The sequence below is a fragment of the Paroedura picta genome, chromosome 12 (assembly GCF_049243985.1).
Source record: "Paroedura picta isolate Pp20150507F chromosome 12, Ppicta_v3.0, whole genome shotgun sequence".
Classification (NCBI taxonomy): Eukaryota; Metazoa; Chordata; class Lepidosauria; order Squamata; family Gekkonidae; genus Paroedura; species Paroedura picta.
In genome coordinates this window covers 23142940-23159327 of record NC_135380.1, presented here as the reverse complement: position 1 = coordinate 23159327, position 16388 = coordinate 23142940, and the positions used below count along the sequence as shown (strand labels likewise).

Here is a 16388-nt window from a genome sequence, read left to right as displayed (position 1 = left end):
CCGTCCACCTGCGGGAGCCCATCTAAGGTTGCTCCGGACGGAAGGGAAACAAAATACGTGAGGAGAACAGGAGACAAGGAGACCTCCTCTCGGGAGGCACGGGCAGGGTCGGTCGCGCGCCAGGAGCCCCAGAGCGGGACCATTTCGTCGGAGCGACCTCACCCTTGTCGCAGAGAGGGGGGAGGGGGAGCTCGACAGTCGAGCGCGCGCCTGAGAGGAGCCGTAGAGGAGGCGCCTTCGCGCTCATTCCTCCACACACACGTTAGCCCAACACACACAAAACACGCGCGCCCGCGCGCATCCCTTCACGCACCTTCTTGCGCGAGGGAAGGGGGAGAGGCGGGACTTGGCTTGGAACGCCGGCTTCCGGCGTCGGCCGCCCGCGCGCAGCCAGGCACCGGAAGTGGGTATTGGCCGCGAGGAAGAGGAGGCGGCCGCGTGAGGGAGCGCGGAGTGCGTGTGCCAGAGAGGCGAAGGGTGGGGGGCGCGCGCCGGAGCGCGAGCGGAGTGGGGCGCGCGCGCGCAAGGGCGAGAAAGGAAGAGAGCGAGCGAGCGCGAGGGAGAGTGCGAGTGAGGAGAGCCGGAGCGCAGGCAGGCCAGGCCTGACGACGGTGGCTGAAGGAATAGGAAGAAGAAGATGGCGGACGGGGACAGTGGGAGCGAGCGAGGGGGCAGCGGGAGCGGCAGCGGAGGAGGCGGCGGCGGTGGCGGCGGCGGAGGAGGAGGCGGCGGAGGCGGTGGCGGAGGAGGCGGCGGATTCCAGGGGCATCGTGGCGGCGGTGGCGGCGGCGGGCCGGGCCCGGAGCAGGAGACGCAGGAGTTGGCGTCGAAGCGCCTGGACATCCAGAACAAGCGCTTCTACCTGGACGTCAAGCAGAACGCCAAGGGCCGCTTCCTGAAGATCGCCGAGGTGGGCGCCGGGGGCTCCAAGAGCCGCCTCACGCTTTCCATGGCGGTGGCCGCCGAGTTCCGAGACTACCTGGGCGACTTCATCGAGCACTACGCCCAGCTGGGGCCCAGCAGCCCCGAGCAACTGGCGCAGGCCTCGGCCGGGCCCGGCGGGGAGGACGGCGGCGGCGCCGGAGGGCCTCGGCGGGCTCTCAAGAGCGAGTTCCTGGTGCGGGAGAACCGCAAGTACTACTTGGACCTGAAGGAGAACCAGCGCGGCCGCTTCCTGCGCATCCGCCAGACCATCAACCGAGGGCCCGGCGGCGGGGGAGGTGGCGGAGGCGGGCCGGGCTTCCCCGGAGGAGGCCCCCCGGGTCTCCAGAGCGGCCAGACCATCGCCCTGCCCGCCCAGGGCCTGATCGAGTTCCGCGACGCCTTGGCCAAGCTCATCGACGACTACGGGGCCGACGAGGACGAGCTGGGCGGCGGAGGTGGCGGCGGGGGCCCCGGCGGTGGAGGCCTCTACGGCGAGCTTCCCGAAGGCACCTCCATCACGGTGGACTCGAAGCGCTTCTTCTTCGATGTGGGCTGCAACAAGTACGGCGTCTTCCTGCGCGTCAGCGAGGTGAAGCCTTCGTACCGCAATGCCATCACAGTCCCCTACAAAGCCTGGGCCAAGTTCGGCGGAGCTTTCTGCCGCTATGCCGACGAGATGCGAGACATCCAAGAGCGCCAGCGGGATAAGCTTTACGACCGACGAGCTGGACCCGCCGGACCGGGAAGCGGCAGCGGTGCGGGAGACGATTCCGACGGAGACGACGTGGACGACGACTGAGCCTCTTCTTCCTCCCTGCCTGCCCCCCATCGCTGTGACAACCTCCCTCCCCAACCACCTTCACTCTACCACGGAGGTTGCCATGGGGGGGACTGGTGAGAACGGGGAAGAAGCCAGATCCCAAGCCTTCCTTCTTTCCTTCTGTCAGCGGGGAGAGAGCGAGTGAGCAACGAGATTACCTGCATACACCCACTGACCTGCATCACTTCTGGAATGGCCCCTTCAATTCCTATCTCCCCACTCTTTTTATTTTCCCTGAGGATACAGCATCTGTCAGCCCACCATCCCATCATGAAAGACTGGGCTTTACATCATCGTCTTCACCCTGCGGAAAGAGAAATCCCTGTGACCTCAGTTCACCTCGACCCCACCCCATGTTGTAGGGAAGGAGATCTAAGTGATCTGAATCCACCCTGGCCTTCAAAAGTTCCTCATCTACTGGATCCCAGAGATATTTTATTTTGGGGAAAATGGGGGATATAAGTTATTTGGATGTCATCTTCTCCCCCTTGCCCCTTTCATTTTTGAGATCATGTTCTCCGCAGAAAACCAGCATCCTGGAGACTATATGGCCACTGAGCACAGTTTGAAGGGTGGGGAGAAGCCACTGTAGCTGTCCAGATCCATGGGGGTAGGGATGTGTGCAGATCCTGATGGAGCAGCTTGTTCAGGGTTGTAAAGATCAATAATCATGGGCTTTGTCCAGCACAAATCGGGGTATTAAGTGCAACAGTGAGGGGGACAAAGAGGGTGGGCAGGGAAAAGAAACAAACAAAAAAACCTAGAGCTTTGAAAAAAATGTAGTAGGGAGGGGGGAGTCTGTATCTGGACCAATGTCCATTGTTGTACTTTTTTTTTTTTCCTTTGCAGAATTGTTTTATTTCTGGGATGCAGATTGCTAAACTCCAGGTGCCTGAACTGGAATTGATAGATAGATTAAGTTAACTCTGGCAGTTTCTAAAGTTATTAAATGGTATTTTCTTTATTTTTAAATGGGGGTTGCAAACAGGTAGGTTAAAGGAAAAACAGGCATAAAGCACAAGGAATGCAGAGTGGACGAGTTATTGCTCACTGAAGTTCTTCCCCTCTCCAAATAAGGTGAAAGAGCAAATTAGGAGGGAGACATTGGAGCTGCCTTTCCACAGGCTTCTAAAGATGACCCAGTCAAATAAGTGGAATCTGGTCTATAGCTGGGTCTTAAAAGAAAATCTTAAAATTGTAATCTTGCAAAGAAAGCATGTGGCTAAAAGACTAAGTAGTAAACTGAAGGCTTCTTTCATCGTGCAAATCAGTGGACTTTTTCCGTGAAAACAGTCATCAAGAACCTCAGGTCCAGAAGTCTGGTATCAGTTATTCTTTTAACAAGATTTTTTTAAAAAACGAAAAGAGAACTCAGTCCATTTCCTCAGTACCTCACGTTATGTTAACAGCAGAGTTGGCAAGCATGGATTGATGGTATGGATTGTTCAGAGCAATGCATGCCTTGTGTGAGCTTGATATCCATTGTTGAAAAGGAGCAGAAACAAAACGGTCAAAGTTCTGTGACTATGAACATACCCTAGCAGCATTTTACCACCTTCAAATTTTAATGTAGACTGGCTACTGCCCATTGTCCAATTATCTTTCCCAAATGAAGTCGGGTATCCCCACCCAAGGAATTGCCTCATCTATATTTTAAATGGATTCTTATCTAAAATGGTATTTTTTTAAAACTAACGTTAGTCCTTTCCCCTCCAAAAAGATGTTTTTAGATACATTATATACTAGCAACTTTGAATTGAATGGGAATTAATCTGTTCATTGCAAAGTTTCAGGTATTATTTGTGTGACATCTTAGAGGCAGGTAAACCTTCCTCTACAATCTCTTTAGTATTTTTTTAATTGTGCATGCCTGTACTTTGAGCTGCCTTTTTAATTTATTGCATACCCTTATTACCTTATTTTGGTATTACTCTTATCTATCCTATCTTGTTTTATATTTATTAGTAAGCAAGAAGACATATAAAAGGCATTTCTTCACACAGGTGTGGCAGGAGTTCTGTTCAATTCTGGCTGGAGTTTTCTATTCAAAATAGGTTTGCTGAAGTTATCAAAATCAGCAAATAATTTCAGAGTAGTTTACCACAAAATAATTGCCACACACATGATTGTCTATTTTACAGTTAATTCTTTACTCCCAGTGTCCATAGTAGATATTTTTATCGTATCTTTGAAGAAACTTTTCTTTCCATTTTTCTCCGTCGCAAAGAACTTGTTTCCTCAATTGTAATGGGAGCAATAGTATTTCTTGATGTTTTAATTACATCCGTATACTTGTACTGTATTTTGTACTCTCCAAGGCAGCTGTTTTCAATAATGTCCTGCTGTATTTACCTATGTATTTTTGTTCAAATGTATGTGGTTCTTTGCTGCGGAGAACAATTTTCACCAACAAAAGTTTCAGCGGACAGATTAACTGGGATACCGCAGCCCTCTAGCATTGCAGAAAAAGTCTGCTTAATGAGTTAGAACTCTGCAGCAATGAAAAATAAGCCTGCAGATGCTTGGTGTATATTGCTGTAACTCTTCACTCATTTTAAAAACAGTGTATAATATTTGTATAGACCAACAATGTTTTGTTGCTTCAGTGGTAATTGGGATTTTTTTTCTTTTGTTGCTCAGCTGCTGTGAGCCACTTAAGTTCTTGCAAAGATGCAGTACCTCTCCTTTTCAGGAGGATTTTTTGGCTGAATTGCAGTAACTAGCCTTACCTTTGTATTATGTGGTAGTGACAGGGTTTTGACTGTCCTTGGCCAGTGGCTACATAAGCTATAATTAGCTGCCTAGGAAATATGTGGAAGTGGACAGGAGCATATATCAATTGTATGCCAAGAATGCTGCCATATATGGTATTGGCTTTGGCAACCAGAAAGTCTCCTTTAGCCATTAGTTAAACCAATGTATATTGAATACACAGGTTTATACAAGTTGACACATGACCCTTCAAGGTGTATAGGTGGTGACAATACATTGTGTCAGTTATAGCATCTAAATTAAAATACTGGCCTGTGCCCTCTTAAATATAAATTATAAGTTTTTGCATTTTAACTAATACTGCGGTTAATGGCCAAGCCTCTTGTTTTGGGGAAATTGGTCATATTGGCACATGGTCTTGTTAGGTGCAGAGGTTCACTGAGGAAATTGTTCTTTCTTCTTATTGGGCAATAGAACTCTGGAGAGTGTGGGCAATGAGGGAAAAGGCTTGTCTGAAATGTACAGCTTTGAACGTGTGTGTTTTCCCCTGCAAAACTTTGGACTTTGTGCTTAAAACAGTGGAGACTACAAAGAAGATCATTTCAGGGTCTTTTAGAAGCATTTATGGCCTCTAATGAAAGAAGAATTATTATTGACGTAAGGCTGTGTTAGAAATCACCTCATCCTGACTGCACAAACCACATGTTAAAAATCACACTGCTTTCTAAGCTGGTAGTTTCTCAATTATCTCTCTGCATATTCTAAATAGGCAACCTTATGCCTGTTCAGAGTAGCTGCTGTTTGTAATGGGCTAGTCAGTCACATTGGAAAAACATAACACCTGGATTGTATCTGAGATGAGCAAATCCTGTTACTCCTGTTTATATTCTTGTGCGTAAATGTCAATTTAGGTAACATTTTCCCCCCTTTTTAATGTTGCAGTTAAATCATATCTTGGATTTTCTCTGCAGCACTGCTCACAATGCCTCGCTGCAATCTACAAACACTGGATCCAACATACCTGTGTTCATGTTAACTCAATTGTAGTAAAGTTACTGGAGTTAAGATGCTGCATGTCGAGGTATGCTGATTTAAGTGGCTTGTGGATCAAATGTCTTCTTCAAATGTAGATTCTGTAGGGGGGAAATTGGACAGCCTTTCTGGAGAGTTCCTGCATATCTGGCATTTTTAGACTTCTATTGTCCTTGGAATTATGATTCTGGAATGCAACTGTCAAAGCATCTGCTGTACAAAAAATGTAAATCTTGTATAGCACCAAAATTGTAAATATTTGAGGCATACAGGTTTAAACACCCGTAGCTTTAGCTCACATCTAGTTATGGGTTCATTTTCTTATTTCCATAGCTGTCTAACTGCGAAGCAGTTCTAGGCCTAATAGTGAAGGCTGGCTTTCTCTCTCTCAAAGTTAGCCAGCACTGTTGCTGACCCTGGAATGATCTTTGCTATAAATCACAAATCTTTTTTAAACAAGTGAAGATTCAAGCTTCTGCTTCCGTTTTCTCCCCCAAAACACACTTAATTATCCTGTCCTATTTTTATAGTTTTCAGGATAATGGGCACAAGAGGCAGGTTACAATAAGTCCCTCATATTGAGTGGTCCCATCATTGACTGCGCACTTCAGGTCTTGGAATAGCTGAGGATGACTTGTGACAGTGTGATTTGCTCCAACCGTTAAAGGGGGTGTAGTGTATTGACTACACAGGACATTTGAAAAGTAACTAATTCTGGCTACTTTTCTCTTGTGAGAGTGGCAGTTTTGTGATTTTTGTGGGAAACCGTTCAATGCATAAAAATGCGTGGACATCTCAAAAGTTTTAACAGATTATGGTACTTTATCTGATGCACAATTTAATCTCTCAGCAGATATTCAGTTTTTATTTAAAAACAAAACAAACAAACTTGTGGCCTTGACTCTTTAACTTCGTGGAAGGGAAGAGAATCTAGTTTTCCCTATATGAAAGTGGCACTTTTTTCAGCTTCAAATAATTCTAATTCTGCAGACTTCTTAGTAAACATGTTCTTCATATGCTTCCTTTTTTAAGCAAGTAAAATGGTAAATATCTTGAAGTATGTTTGCTATGAATTGCATTTAGTTTTATAAACATAGTATAATTAGGGTAATCAGTCTATTTGAGGCTAAACATTACAAATTTGAAAGATGCCGATAATATTAAAATGGCTGTACTCAAACGTTTTTCTGAAACAATTTTAGTTTTACCCAGCAGAACCCTTGAGGTATATCTACATTACCAACATACTGTTTAATACCAATAGAACTGTGATGGCTTCTCCAAAGAGTGTTGGGATTTGGTTTATTAAAGGTGCCAAGGGGTTCTGTTGGACATCCATAGCTTTCAGCAGAGAACTATGAATTTATTTGGGAGAGGAAATTACTAATTAAACTAGTGATGTAGATATGCCCCAACTTGCTGCACTCACATTAGTCTTCTGCAGTTGGATGCTCAAACTTTGTCTTTATGAGGTAATGGCTGGTTTCTCGTGTATTTCATTCTTCGTTATTTGTTCACTTTGGATTTGCAGTGTAAATACATAGCTTCCTTTCTCCCATGTACTTCTTGATAGTCTGATTTCCAGGTTTGTTAAGGGTATTTAGAAAGCTCGCCTATTGTCCAGTAATGCTGCTTATGGTAATTTAGTGTCAGCAAGATTACTGTATTTAGATGTTGTGCTTGAGCATTAGCGAGATCATCTTAATTGTTGGATGAGGTATACCTCTTAAAATTGCACACTTGTGTATGATTTGTTAGATTAATGGAGTGTTGCTAAGGAAGTCTGATTGTAAAATAAGAGAATTCTTCCTTTTCCCCTCTTGCAGGTTCTGAGAAACCTCATCTTTTGCACTTTGTGATTTTTAGCTAACACAGGAAGGATGGAGGAAAAACAAAGATAATGTCGTAATTGCAGATTGCTTTGATGCGGTATTGTAACATTGGAGAGAGAGGCACGAAACAGGTGTTCAGCTATGTAAGGTTTTTACTCCATATAAATTTAATTTTAAAAGAAGATAAGGAATATCTGAATGTGGCCACCAACTGCTGCCTCCCATTTCTGTAGCAGGGCAGTTACTTGCCATGGTGCTAGACTAAATTCATCTTGTTACAATCAGATTGCTTCTTTTTTGTAATATATGGTGGCATGAATTTTTTTTCCTGTTTTCTCGTAATCACACATTCTTTTATAATTTTGAGGAGTAAGCAATAATTCTATGGCTGGGATCCAAAAACTGAACAATTCTGTGTATCTAGCAGAACAGTCCCGTGCAGAGTTACTCCATTCTGAGCCCATTGACTTCATTAGACTGGAACAACTCTGCATAATGTTCCCCTGTAAGTGGAATCGGACTTCTTTTTTAAAAAAAAAATAGAACCCCCATGCTGCAAGCTACTTGTAAACATTGTGGCACGGGAGAATTTGTGCTCTTGGGTCTATCATCTCATTGAGTACTGAATGTATCTAAAAAAATTATTTGAGTCCTGTCCTATATTTTTCACCTTAACATTGCAGCTGTATAACTTTAGCCTAATGTTTGATCTTGGCTGCTTGGGAATGGTAGAATTATGCCAGAGTCTGTGGTTGATGGAACCATTCTTGGAGGCTTTTAAGGATAACAGCTCCCCTCCCCAGTCGTTTAGTGATAACTACCCTGTTTTGGGTATAATGAAGGGCATTTAATATTTCATAATGCTCACCTAATAATAATATAGAAAACCCAGAATTGACTGATTAAACTCCCAGTGAATTATTACCTTGTTTAGTTTCCTTTTGGAATTGCTAATTTTTTGCTAGGCATTTCACTCCACCTCTACTGTTTTTAATCTGGCAAAGGGAGAGTGAGAGAGCTCAAGAGTTCAATGCCTACTGGGAATACCAACAAAGTTTTTGTCTCTGAAATTCCGTATAGGGAAGGTTAAGTGTGCTTTGTCAAAGGCGTTTTGTAATATGCTGCTATGTAGCCTTAATCTCGTAATGTACTGTATATATAAGCATACACACAGAGTAAGCAGCCCACAACAAAGAAGCAGAATGTTCTCATTTGTCAAAGCTATTATCATAGTGCAGGAAAAAATTGTCCCGCTCCAGTTTACCATTACTCTATAGCAAGGTAGACTGTCTTAAAACTTGCAGAAAGAACTTAATTTAAAACAGCAGTCACTATGCATCATTTTAACGTAGGCAGGTTTCCAAGGCAAGATGTTTAATTTCCTGCCCTGCTCTTCTATGTTGAAAGGCCCATCTGGTTAGAAAATCCCATCTTTGAATTTATGTTGGATTTACAAGAAAAATATAGCTTAATCTCTTTGTTTCTTCCCACTGCTCCCTATTCAGAACTGGAGTTTTTGACTCATACAAATGGTAACACTATTTGAATTTAAGAGTGCCATGATAAATGGATTCCTAAATGATCTCCTGTCTTTCACGTACTGTGTGAATGTTTCTGTTTTACCAGCATTTTTGTGGGATGGCCAGCTGGGCCCTCAATAACATGAGCTGTTCTCCATACTAACTTCCTTTCCCAACAATCCATTCTGGTATATGCTCAATAGAAAATACGGCACTATGTATTGCTGATGCCTTTGCTCTTTATTAGTTAACAATTAATTCTGCAGAAAGATAGTATCTGTGTAAAATGATGATTTTCAAACTGCTCCTGTATTTCTGAAGGTTCCTCATTAACAAGATTGCTTATCCAGTATCGGTATACTGGCTCAGGTGCAGGTAGGAGTGTTAAGATATACTCTTAGTTTGTGAGAGAATACGGTAAGGCCTAATAGACCTAGCCAGTAGTCCTACAAGAGAGGAGATTTTGCACCCCAGAATCCTCTGCAGTACATGCATTATCTGTAATGGGGAATGAGTTCTGGGGTAGAGAGTTTGAAAACTGCTACTTTAAAAGTAAAAGAAAGGACTGTTGCGGTAGGCAGTTTATTTTTTCTAATGTTCCATTGCCGGTTCTGGAATACTTGCTGTCTTCCATCCTTTGCCAAGACCTGTGGAACAAGCATTTGTGATCTGGCTTGGTGGGATTGCTGTTCTTCACTGCTTAGTTGGCAACTGCACAGGTAGTTCAAGTAAGCACAGGTCATCCACTGAAGTGGATGATGGTGCACCTTAGTTGTGCTTACTGTCTTAGCCTCCCAAATCTTTTCTAGTAGAGGATATAACAACTAACTGCTTCTGCCCACTTGAGGTATTATTCACTGCAGATATGACAAGCCCTGTTGCTCAGTTTTCATGCTAATAGATTTGTCAAAAGTGAAGGGCAAGGCTGTGAAAAATGGGCAGGAATATAGGGGATCATTGCCTTCAGGGGAGTGGACATTTTGTTGGCCTGAATGTACAATTTCAGTAGAGAGCAAATAGTTTAATTTGGTGCCGAGTTGACTTGTGCAAGTGATATAATTGATCATACATGGATGTAATCAACCCATATGTAAATATACACATGTTTGTACATTGTATACATAGGAAGAGATGTCTGTGTACATGTGTATGTATTTATAAAATTGTTTCTCTGCTAGATAGTAAATGCAAAAGTAGCTCTAATTTTATATATATATTATATATATTAAAAACTCCCCTCTATAAATATATTATATAAATGCTAGAAGTTAATTTGTAGAAAAATAAGACTGATTTCAGGAATATCTGCTGAGAGACCAAAAAGTTCACTTTTAAGTACCTTAATTAAAGAATAAAGTTTATTCCTCGTTTATTTTTTTATAAAAAATTAAATGCACTTTAACTGGCAACACATACAGCTGCATGATGCAGTTTCAAACATGGAAATGTTCTAAAAGTGCAGCACCCATTCAAAAAATATTATTTTCTCACCTGTCAAGTGGAACGCTGGAAATTATTTGAAATTCCAGGGTCCAAATTGCCTGTTTGTCTTGCTGCCCGTTGGCTGAAGCTTAGATTCTGATGTCCCTTTTGGGGGGTAGCAGGACTGCTTTTTAAAGAGCAATGCAGATAACAGCCAAACACTACAGGCTGTCAAATAAAGGCAGGTCCTGGATTCACCACTAGCTAACTAGCAAAAAACAAAACAGTCCAAATGACATTAAGAACTCCTCATGCTAGTTGAGCACTCCTTAAATAGCAGGTTTTTGCAAATGGAGTTTTACAGTCTATATTTAAAAAATTGTATGTTTGTAACAAATAAAAGTATGCAGAAAAGTGAATGAACCATGCATGGCGGTGTCTGGGTTTTTTTTTTAATTGGGAGATTTGTGTTCTGTGTGATGCTAATTTAAGGTTAAGCATTCATATTAGTACTCTGTTGGTTTGGTCATTGGTTGAATCCTCTTGTAGTAAAAACATGTTTGATCAAAGATGGAAATAAGCAAGTAGATGAAATAAAAAGTTGGTATATATCTTATAGAAAAGGCACCTTTGAGCCACTAAAGGTTGGATCTGTTGAAGTCAAACAGATAACACTTCTGCCTCTTACCAAATGGTGGAAGTACTCTGAGGGTTGGTACTCTGATCTTAGGGGGCAGAGTGAGGATACCTTTGATTCCGCATCAGTTGTTCTTGGTCCAGTAACTACTTCCAGTTGTAATCAATGATTCCACAACAGATCTTGCTGGATCAGTACTCTTTGCAATTTTGTTTGTTGGGAACAAAAGCTGAGAGATGGTGAACCTGACTGAGGCCACCCACTGAGGTTATGGCTGATTTGAATGCAGGAACTCCAGTACTTTTACCTGCTGGATTACATTCTGTTTAAACAGATACATGAACATAAAGCTATCATATTAGATAAGGCCACTGGTCTGTTGAGCATTGCCTACTCTAGCAGCACTTTTCCTCAGACACAGAAACAGACATTGTTCTGACCACCTGTGCTTTGAAATGTCAGGGTTTGAGCCTGAGATCTTCTGCTTGCATATATACTCAGTACTTGAGCCACATCTGCCTCTCAGTACTATTTCTCCACTACCAGAGTAAAGTCCTATTCCTACAACTGTGGAATGTGTACATCCTCCTGCATACTCTGAAGATTATGTCAGTGAGCACAAAACATGCCTCTTATAGTGCTAACCACTTACAACTCTTACAATCTACCAGTGACTAGGCCAATCTACCAGTGACTATTATTTCTGATGTGTGTCTAAAACACCCTACCCCCAGCATAAATGGACAGGTGGGCCTTTCCAAAATGTTATTAAACTTTTGAAGGTATAAAGTATCACATTTTTAATCCAGAATATGTTTTATATTTTAAAGACTAAAATTCAAATGCAGTGGAGGTGGCTTATCCGTACTGTCTATGAGTTTTCACCACAACCCAGATAAGTATTGGGTGTAGAATTTAGCTTCCTATGAATCTCCTCTTTTTAGACCAAGTTTCTTGCATTTACCAGTGTGAATATATGCTTTAAAGCAATGATCCTTAACCCCCAGTCCAGGGACCGGGACCAGTCCATAGATCAGTCGGTACCGGGCCACAGCTCCTCCACGTCCTCCCCAGCTGCTGCCTCGGGTGCTGCCCTGCCACTCTGCTGCCGGCTCACTTTTGGTGCTCTCCAGCGGCCACCATGGCTGGGGCTCCCCCTCGGCAGAGCACTGCGCAGATGCTGCTGGCAGCGCCCTCCAGTGGGCAGTGGAAAGTCAGGGGCGCCGTCAGGAAAGCAAGTAGAGCAGGGGCTCAGGCAGCGACGGCGACGTCCCTCGGCAAAAGACTACCCCCCCCCCGGGCCTCAGTAAAATTATCAAGCGTTGACCGGTCCCCGGTGTTAAAAGGGTTGGGGACCACTGCTTTAAAGTGCATGGTTAATGCTAGGATCCAAGGCATTGTTAAATAAGACTTCCAGTTATTTTTAGTGTCTTTCATCACTCAATTGGCCTCTCCGTTGACAAAATTAGAATAAAATTGCAAAATAGCAGAATAGCACATATGACAATTTATGCAGAGCTACTCAGCTGGGAATAATTCGCACAAGTTAAAGATTTCCATTTTTCTTGATAGTAAATTTCAATAGCTCTGGCGCAGAGTTTATTTTTAATATGGAGTGCTCGTGATCTGTTAATCTGTTACATGGCGCTGCACCACTGTCTGCCAATGACATCCCAGGTTCTGCACGACTTATCAGCTTCAGGGTAAATCATGCTTACTTGAACAAGTGTATTTAACATAAACATCCGGACGTATCACTACTGATTAAGAATTTGTCCCGGGGTTGGTTTTGCTTTCTGGTTTGACCACAGAGTAGGCAGGTGCTGCCAAAAAATAAGCTGCAGTTTCTTCTCACGAGAGCAAGTCTTCAAGCGCTTCCTAGCGATCCGCTTAGATATGAGGCATCTGGTTTGTCAAGGTGCTGCAAGGTGCATTGCAGAGGCAAAAGCTTGTCAGGCAGTTCCGGGTGTTTGCTGCAAGAGGATCCAATTGATTAAAAAAGAAGCCCCAAACCAGGAAGGGAATTGCTTCAATGTGTGTAAAAGAGACTATTAGGGATGCCTTGAACAGGGTGTGCTGCACGTAGCTGCTGAGAGGGCTCCCTGGATGGAGATTTGCCAAGACTGTTTCCTCAGGAGCCAGCAGCAGCCTCTGCTTTTCCAGCCCACATGCCTCTTCTTAGTGTGCCCAAGCCTGATGGACTTTATTATTCCCACCCTACTTCCCCTCTTCTAAAATGTTATCTGCATTCCACATGCCTAACATGCCATTAGACAGTTTTCAACGTGCAATCTCATGGATTGTTGGTCAAAGGGTTTAAGAAACCTTTTGGGTGTTTGTTTCAAATAAATGAGTAAATTTCTGCTTTCCTCATCTTTATAGCATGGGGAGTATGATCTCCAGAAATACCTGGCAATTTTTGGGGTGGAGCCTGAATGGTGGAGGGAGGCAGGTCTGCAAGATCCATTTGCCAGGCTTCATCTGCCCCATAGCCACATCATCTAGATTACCAAACTTTCCTTTTCCCCTTCTGCTCCTTTGCTTTCTTTCCGCCCTTTTCTTCTTGGCTCTGGATAGTTGGAAACAAATGCCCAGATGACTGCTTGAGCAGAACCTGGTCTCTTTCTGTCTGTCTTCTGAATCATAGCAGTACTAATACCTACAAGCTCACTCATTTATTTATTATATTTATACACCACCTTCCCTTAAGGCTCAGGGCGGTTTACATAAAACAAGAACGATACAGATCTCAATATAACAATAACAACACAGTGGTAACAGTAGATGACATAGAACAGTGGAACAGCAGGGAGAACAACTAACACATACTGGTGATCTTATGGGTTGGATGGATTGGCAGTGGTTACCATAGGGGCCAGTGGGAAGTTTGACCTCAGTCAAATGCTTGGAGGAGCTCCCTTTTGCAGGCCACGCAGAACTGTTCTGTTAGGGCCCTGATCTCCCCTGGGAGCTTGTTCCACCAGGTGGGGGGCAGGATGGAGAAAGTTCTAGCCCTGGTTGAGGTCAGGTGAGCTTCCCTGGGGCCAGGGATCACCAGGTAGTTGGAGGTAGTGGAACATAAGGTTCTTTGAGGGGTGTAGGCAGAAAGGCAATCCTGCAGGTACCCTGGGCCCAGACTGCGTATGGCTGTAAAGGTGATAACCAGAACCTTAAGCCTGATCCAGAATTCAACCAGAAGCCAGCACAGCTACTGGAGGATGGGTCGAATGTGGGACCTCTGGGGTGTTGCTGTGAGGACCCTGGCTGCTGCGTTCTGGACCAGTTGTAGTTTCTGGATCAAGGTTAAGGGCAGGCCTGCATAGACTAAGTTGCAGAAGTCCAGTTTAGAGGTGACCATTGTATGGCTCACTGTGTTCTGGGGCCAAGTAGGGTGCCAGTAGTCTGGCTTGGTGAAGGTGGTAAAATGCCAGCCGCCCTACCATTGTGATCTGAACCTCCATGAGAGGGAGGCATCGAGAATTGCACCCAGGTTCCTGGTGGAGTGAGCCACTGAAAGCTGCACTCCATCCAGGTTGGATAGATGCACTTCTTGCTTGGAACCTTTCTGCCCAGCCACATGATCTCTGCTTGAATCACCTCGTCACTGATTCCAGGCAGCTTGCTAATGTTTCTGGGGGAAAGTCAGGGCAGCCATCCATCTGGAGGAAGAGCTGGGTATCATCAACATACTGGTGACAACCCAGCCCAAACCTCATCAGTTGAGCAAGAGGGCGCATAAAGATATTGACGAGGATTTGAGAGAGAATTGCCCCCTGAGGAACTCCACATGCCAGTTGGTGATGGCTTGATGAGCTCTCTCCTAGGGCTACCCTCTGTCCGCAAGGATCCCTGACCCCCCAAGCCACTCCGATCATCGCTGAATGTATCTCCCAGTACATTATGAAACCAAATAGTCAGCCTGATACATCTTTAACTTTATTTTATTTTTAAGTTCCTTGGAAGAAGGGTAGGACAAAAAGAGTAAATATATTCCTATCCATAGCATCCCTTCCTTGAATCTGGCCAGGTGGAAATAGTTTTCATTTATTTTTCCCTGCAGTGATGGAAAGGAGCTCCGCATATTCTCAGCTGCTGCACTCATGAGCTTATGTGATATCTTAAACCAGTATTTCCTGAACTTCCTACAATGGAGGCATGTGTCACCTCCCTCAATTAAAAGGAAAGGACTACTTAATTATTACACTGTTTTAAAAAAATAGCACACGAAAGAGGAGTATTGGCTACCTCTTTGTATGAATCTGCCCTCAGTATTTAGCATTTCTCCTGCTGTGAAGGAAGCAGGCCAACAGCGGTGGACTCATGCAGAGGCGACCTGAACTTCCTCCCTTTGTATATGAACCAATTCTAAGTCCTTGCAGCAGGAGTGACTGGATAATTCAATTGCACTATAATTTATTGTATGATGTGTAGTGTAGCCAGGAGATCCTTAGGACTGTCGGGCAGCCAGGCAAGGTAGTTTGCCGTAGCCTGCTGCCACATCATGAGCCTCGGTATTCCTTGGAGGAATTCCATCCATATCCCATCCAAATGCGAGCCGGAGTCTGCAGTGATGGAAGTCTGCAGTGATGCTTAGCTTGCGAGATCCGATGGGATCCGATGGGATCCGGCTTGCCTGTGCTATTCAGGTCAGGGCTCAATCATGCCATCTCAAAAAGAATGGTAGAATTACACAAACACACTGTAAAGAAACAAGACTAGGCCAGATAGACTGCCATGACTCTGGCTTTACACAAACTGTAAAACAGAGGGCATTTTTATAGAATTAGTAGGACTATAATGAAATGCTTCAGAGAGGTGTTTCAATAAACTGGCTAGCAGGCCACACTGCTGCTCATGTTATCTTCTCTCAAAGCATTGTATTTTACTAACGTGATACCGTTTTTTTGCATTAACACATTATGTTTAATATTTATGCTTTGTTTCAGGCAGCTGCAAATGTAGTCCTGTTACATTACTTATTAGATATCATATGGTCGATCCGCTTTGAATCTCAGTGAGAAAACTGGACTATGAAAGTGTGCCTGCGCATGAAAGCTTATACTTGGAATAAAACCTTTGTTGGTCGTAAAAGTGCCACTGGACTTTGCTGTGCTGCTTCAGACCCACAGGGCTACCCACCAGCACATAAATAATTTCACAGAGCTGTATATTCTGGGCTCCTAGAAGCCTTTCATGATGGGATGGGATTTTTATCGTTTGGAAATTGCGGATCTAGAGACACAGGATCTGTCTCCATTTTTTAAAAAACGCAGTTCCCGGTCTGAAACCAAAAGGGTCTGAGAATAAAACTGTGCGTGACTGGAAGGGCGCGACGGAGGGCCCAAGAAACACACAGAGTCGCTGTTGCTTCTATGCAACCTAATTTCCATACCTCGGGCGGGCGCAAAGAGCCCGTCGCCGCCTCCCCCGTGTCGGGGCGAGCGAGAGCGGCGCGCTTGGTTGACTGGAACCCGCCTGGCTGTCCTCAT

The 16388-nt window shown here is 44.2% G+C and overlaps 1 protein-coding gene across 1 annotated transcript; it reads left to right on the top strand.

The window, feature by feature from the left end:
• The first annotated feature begins 396 nt into the window (after positions 1 to 396).
• On the top strand, positions 397 to 10690 carry PURB (purine rich element binding protein B). The gene has a single exon (XM_077306738.1). It carries the CDS (start codon positions 638 to 640, stop codon positions 1721 to 1723), a length of 1086 nt encoding a protein of 361 aa, XP_077162853.1. The 5' UTR covers positions 397 to 637; the 3' UTR covers positions 1724 to 10690.
• The last annotated feature ends 5698 nt before the right edge of the window (positions 10691 to 16388 follow it).

What these genes read in the sequence shown, in the direction of transcription:
- PURB (XM_077306738.1), top strand. Translation starts at nt 638, where the DNA reads ATGGCGGACGGGGACAGTGGGAGCGAGCGAGGGGGCAGCGGGAGCGGC.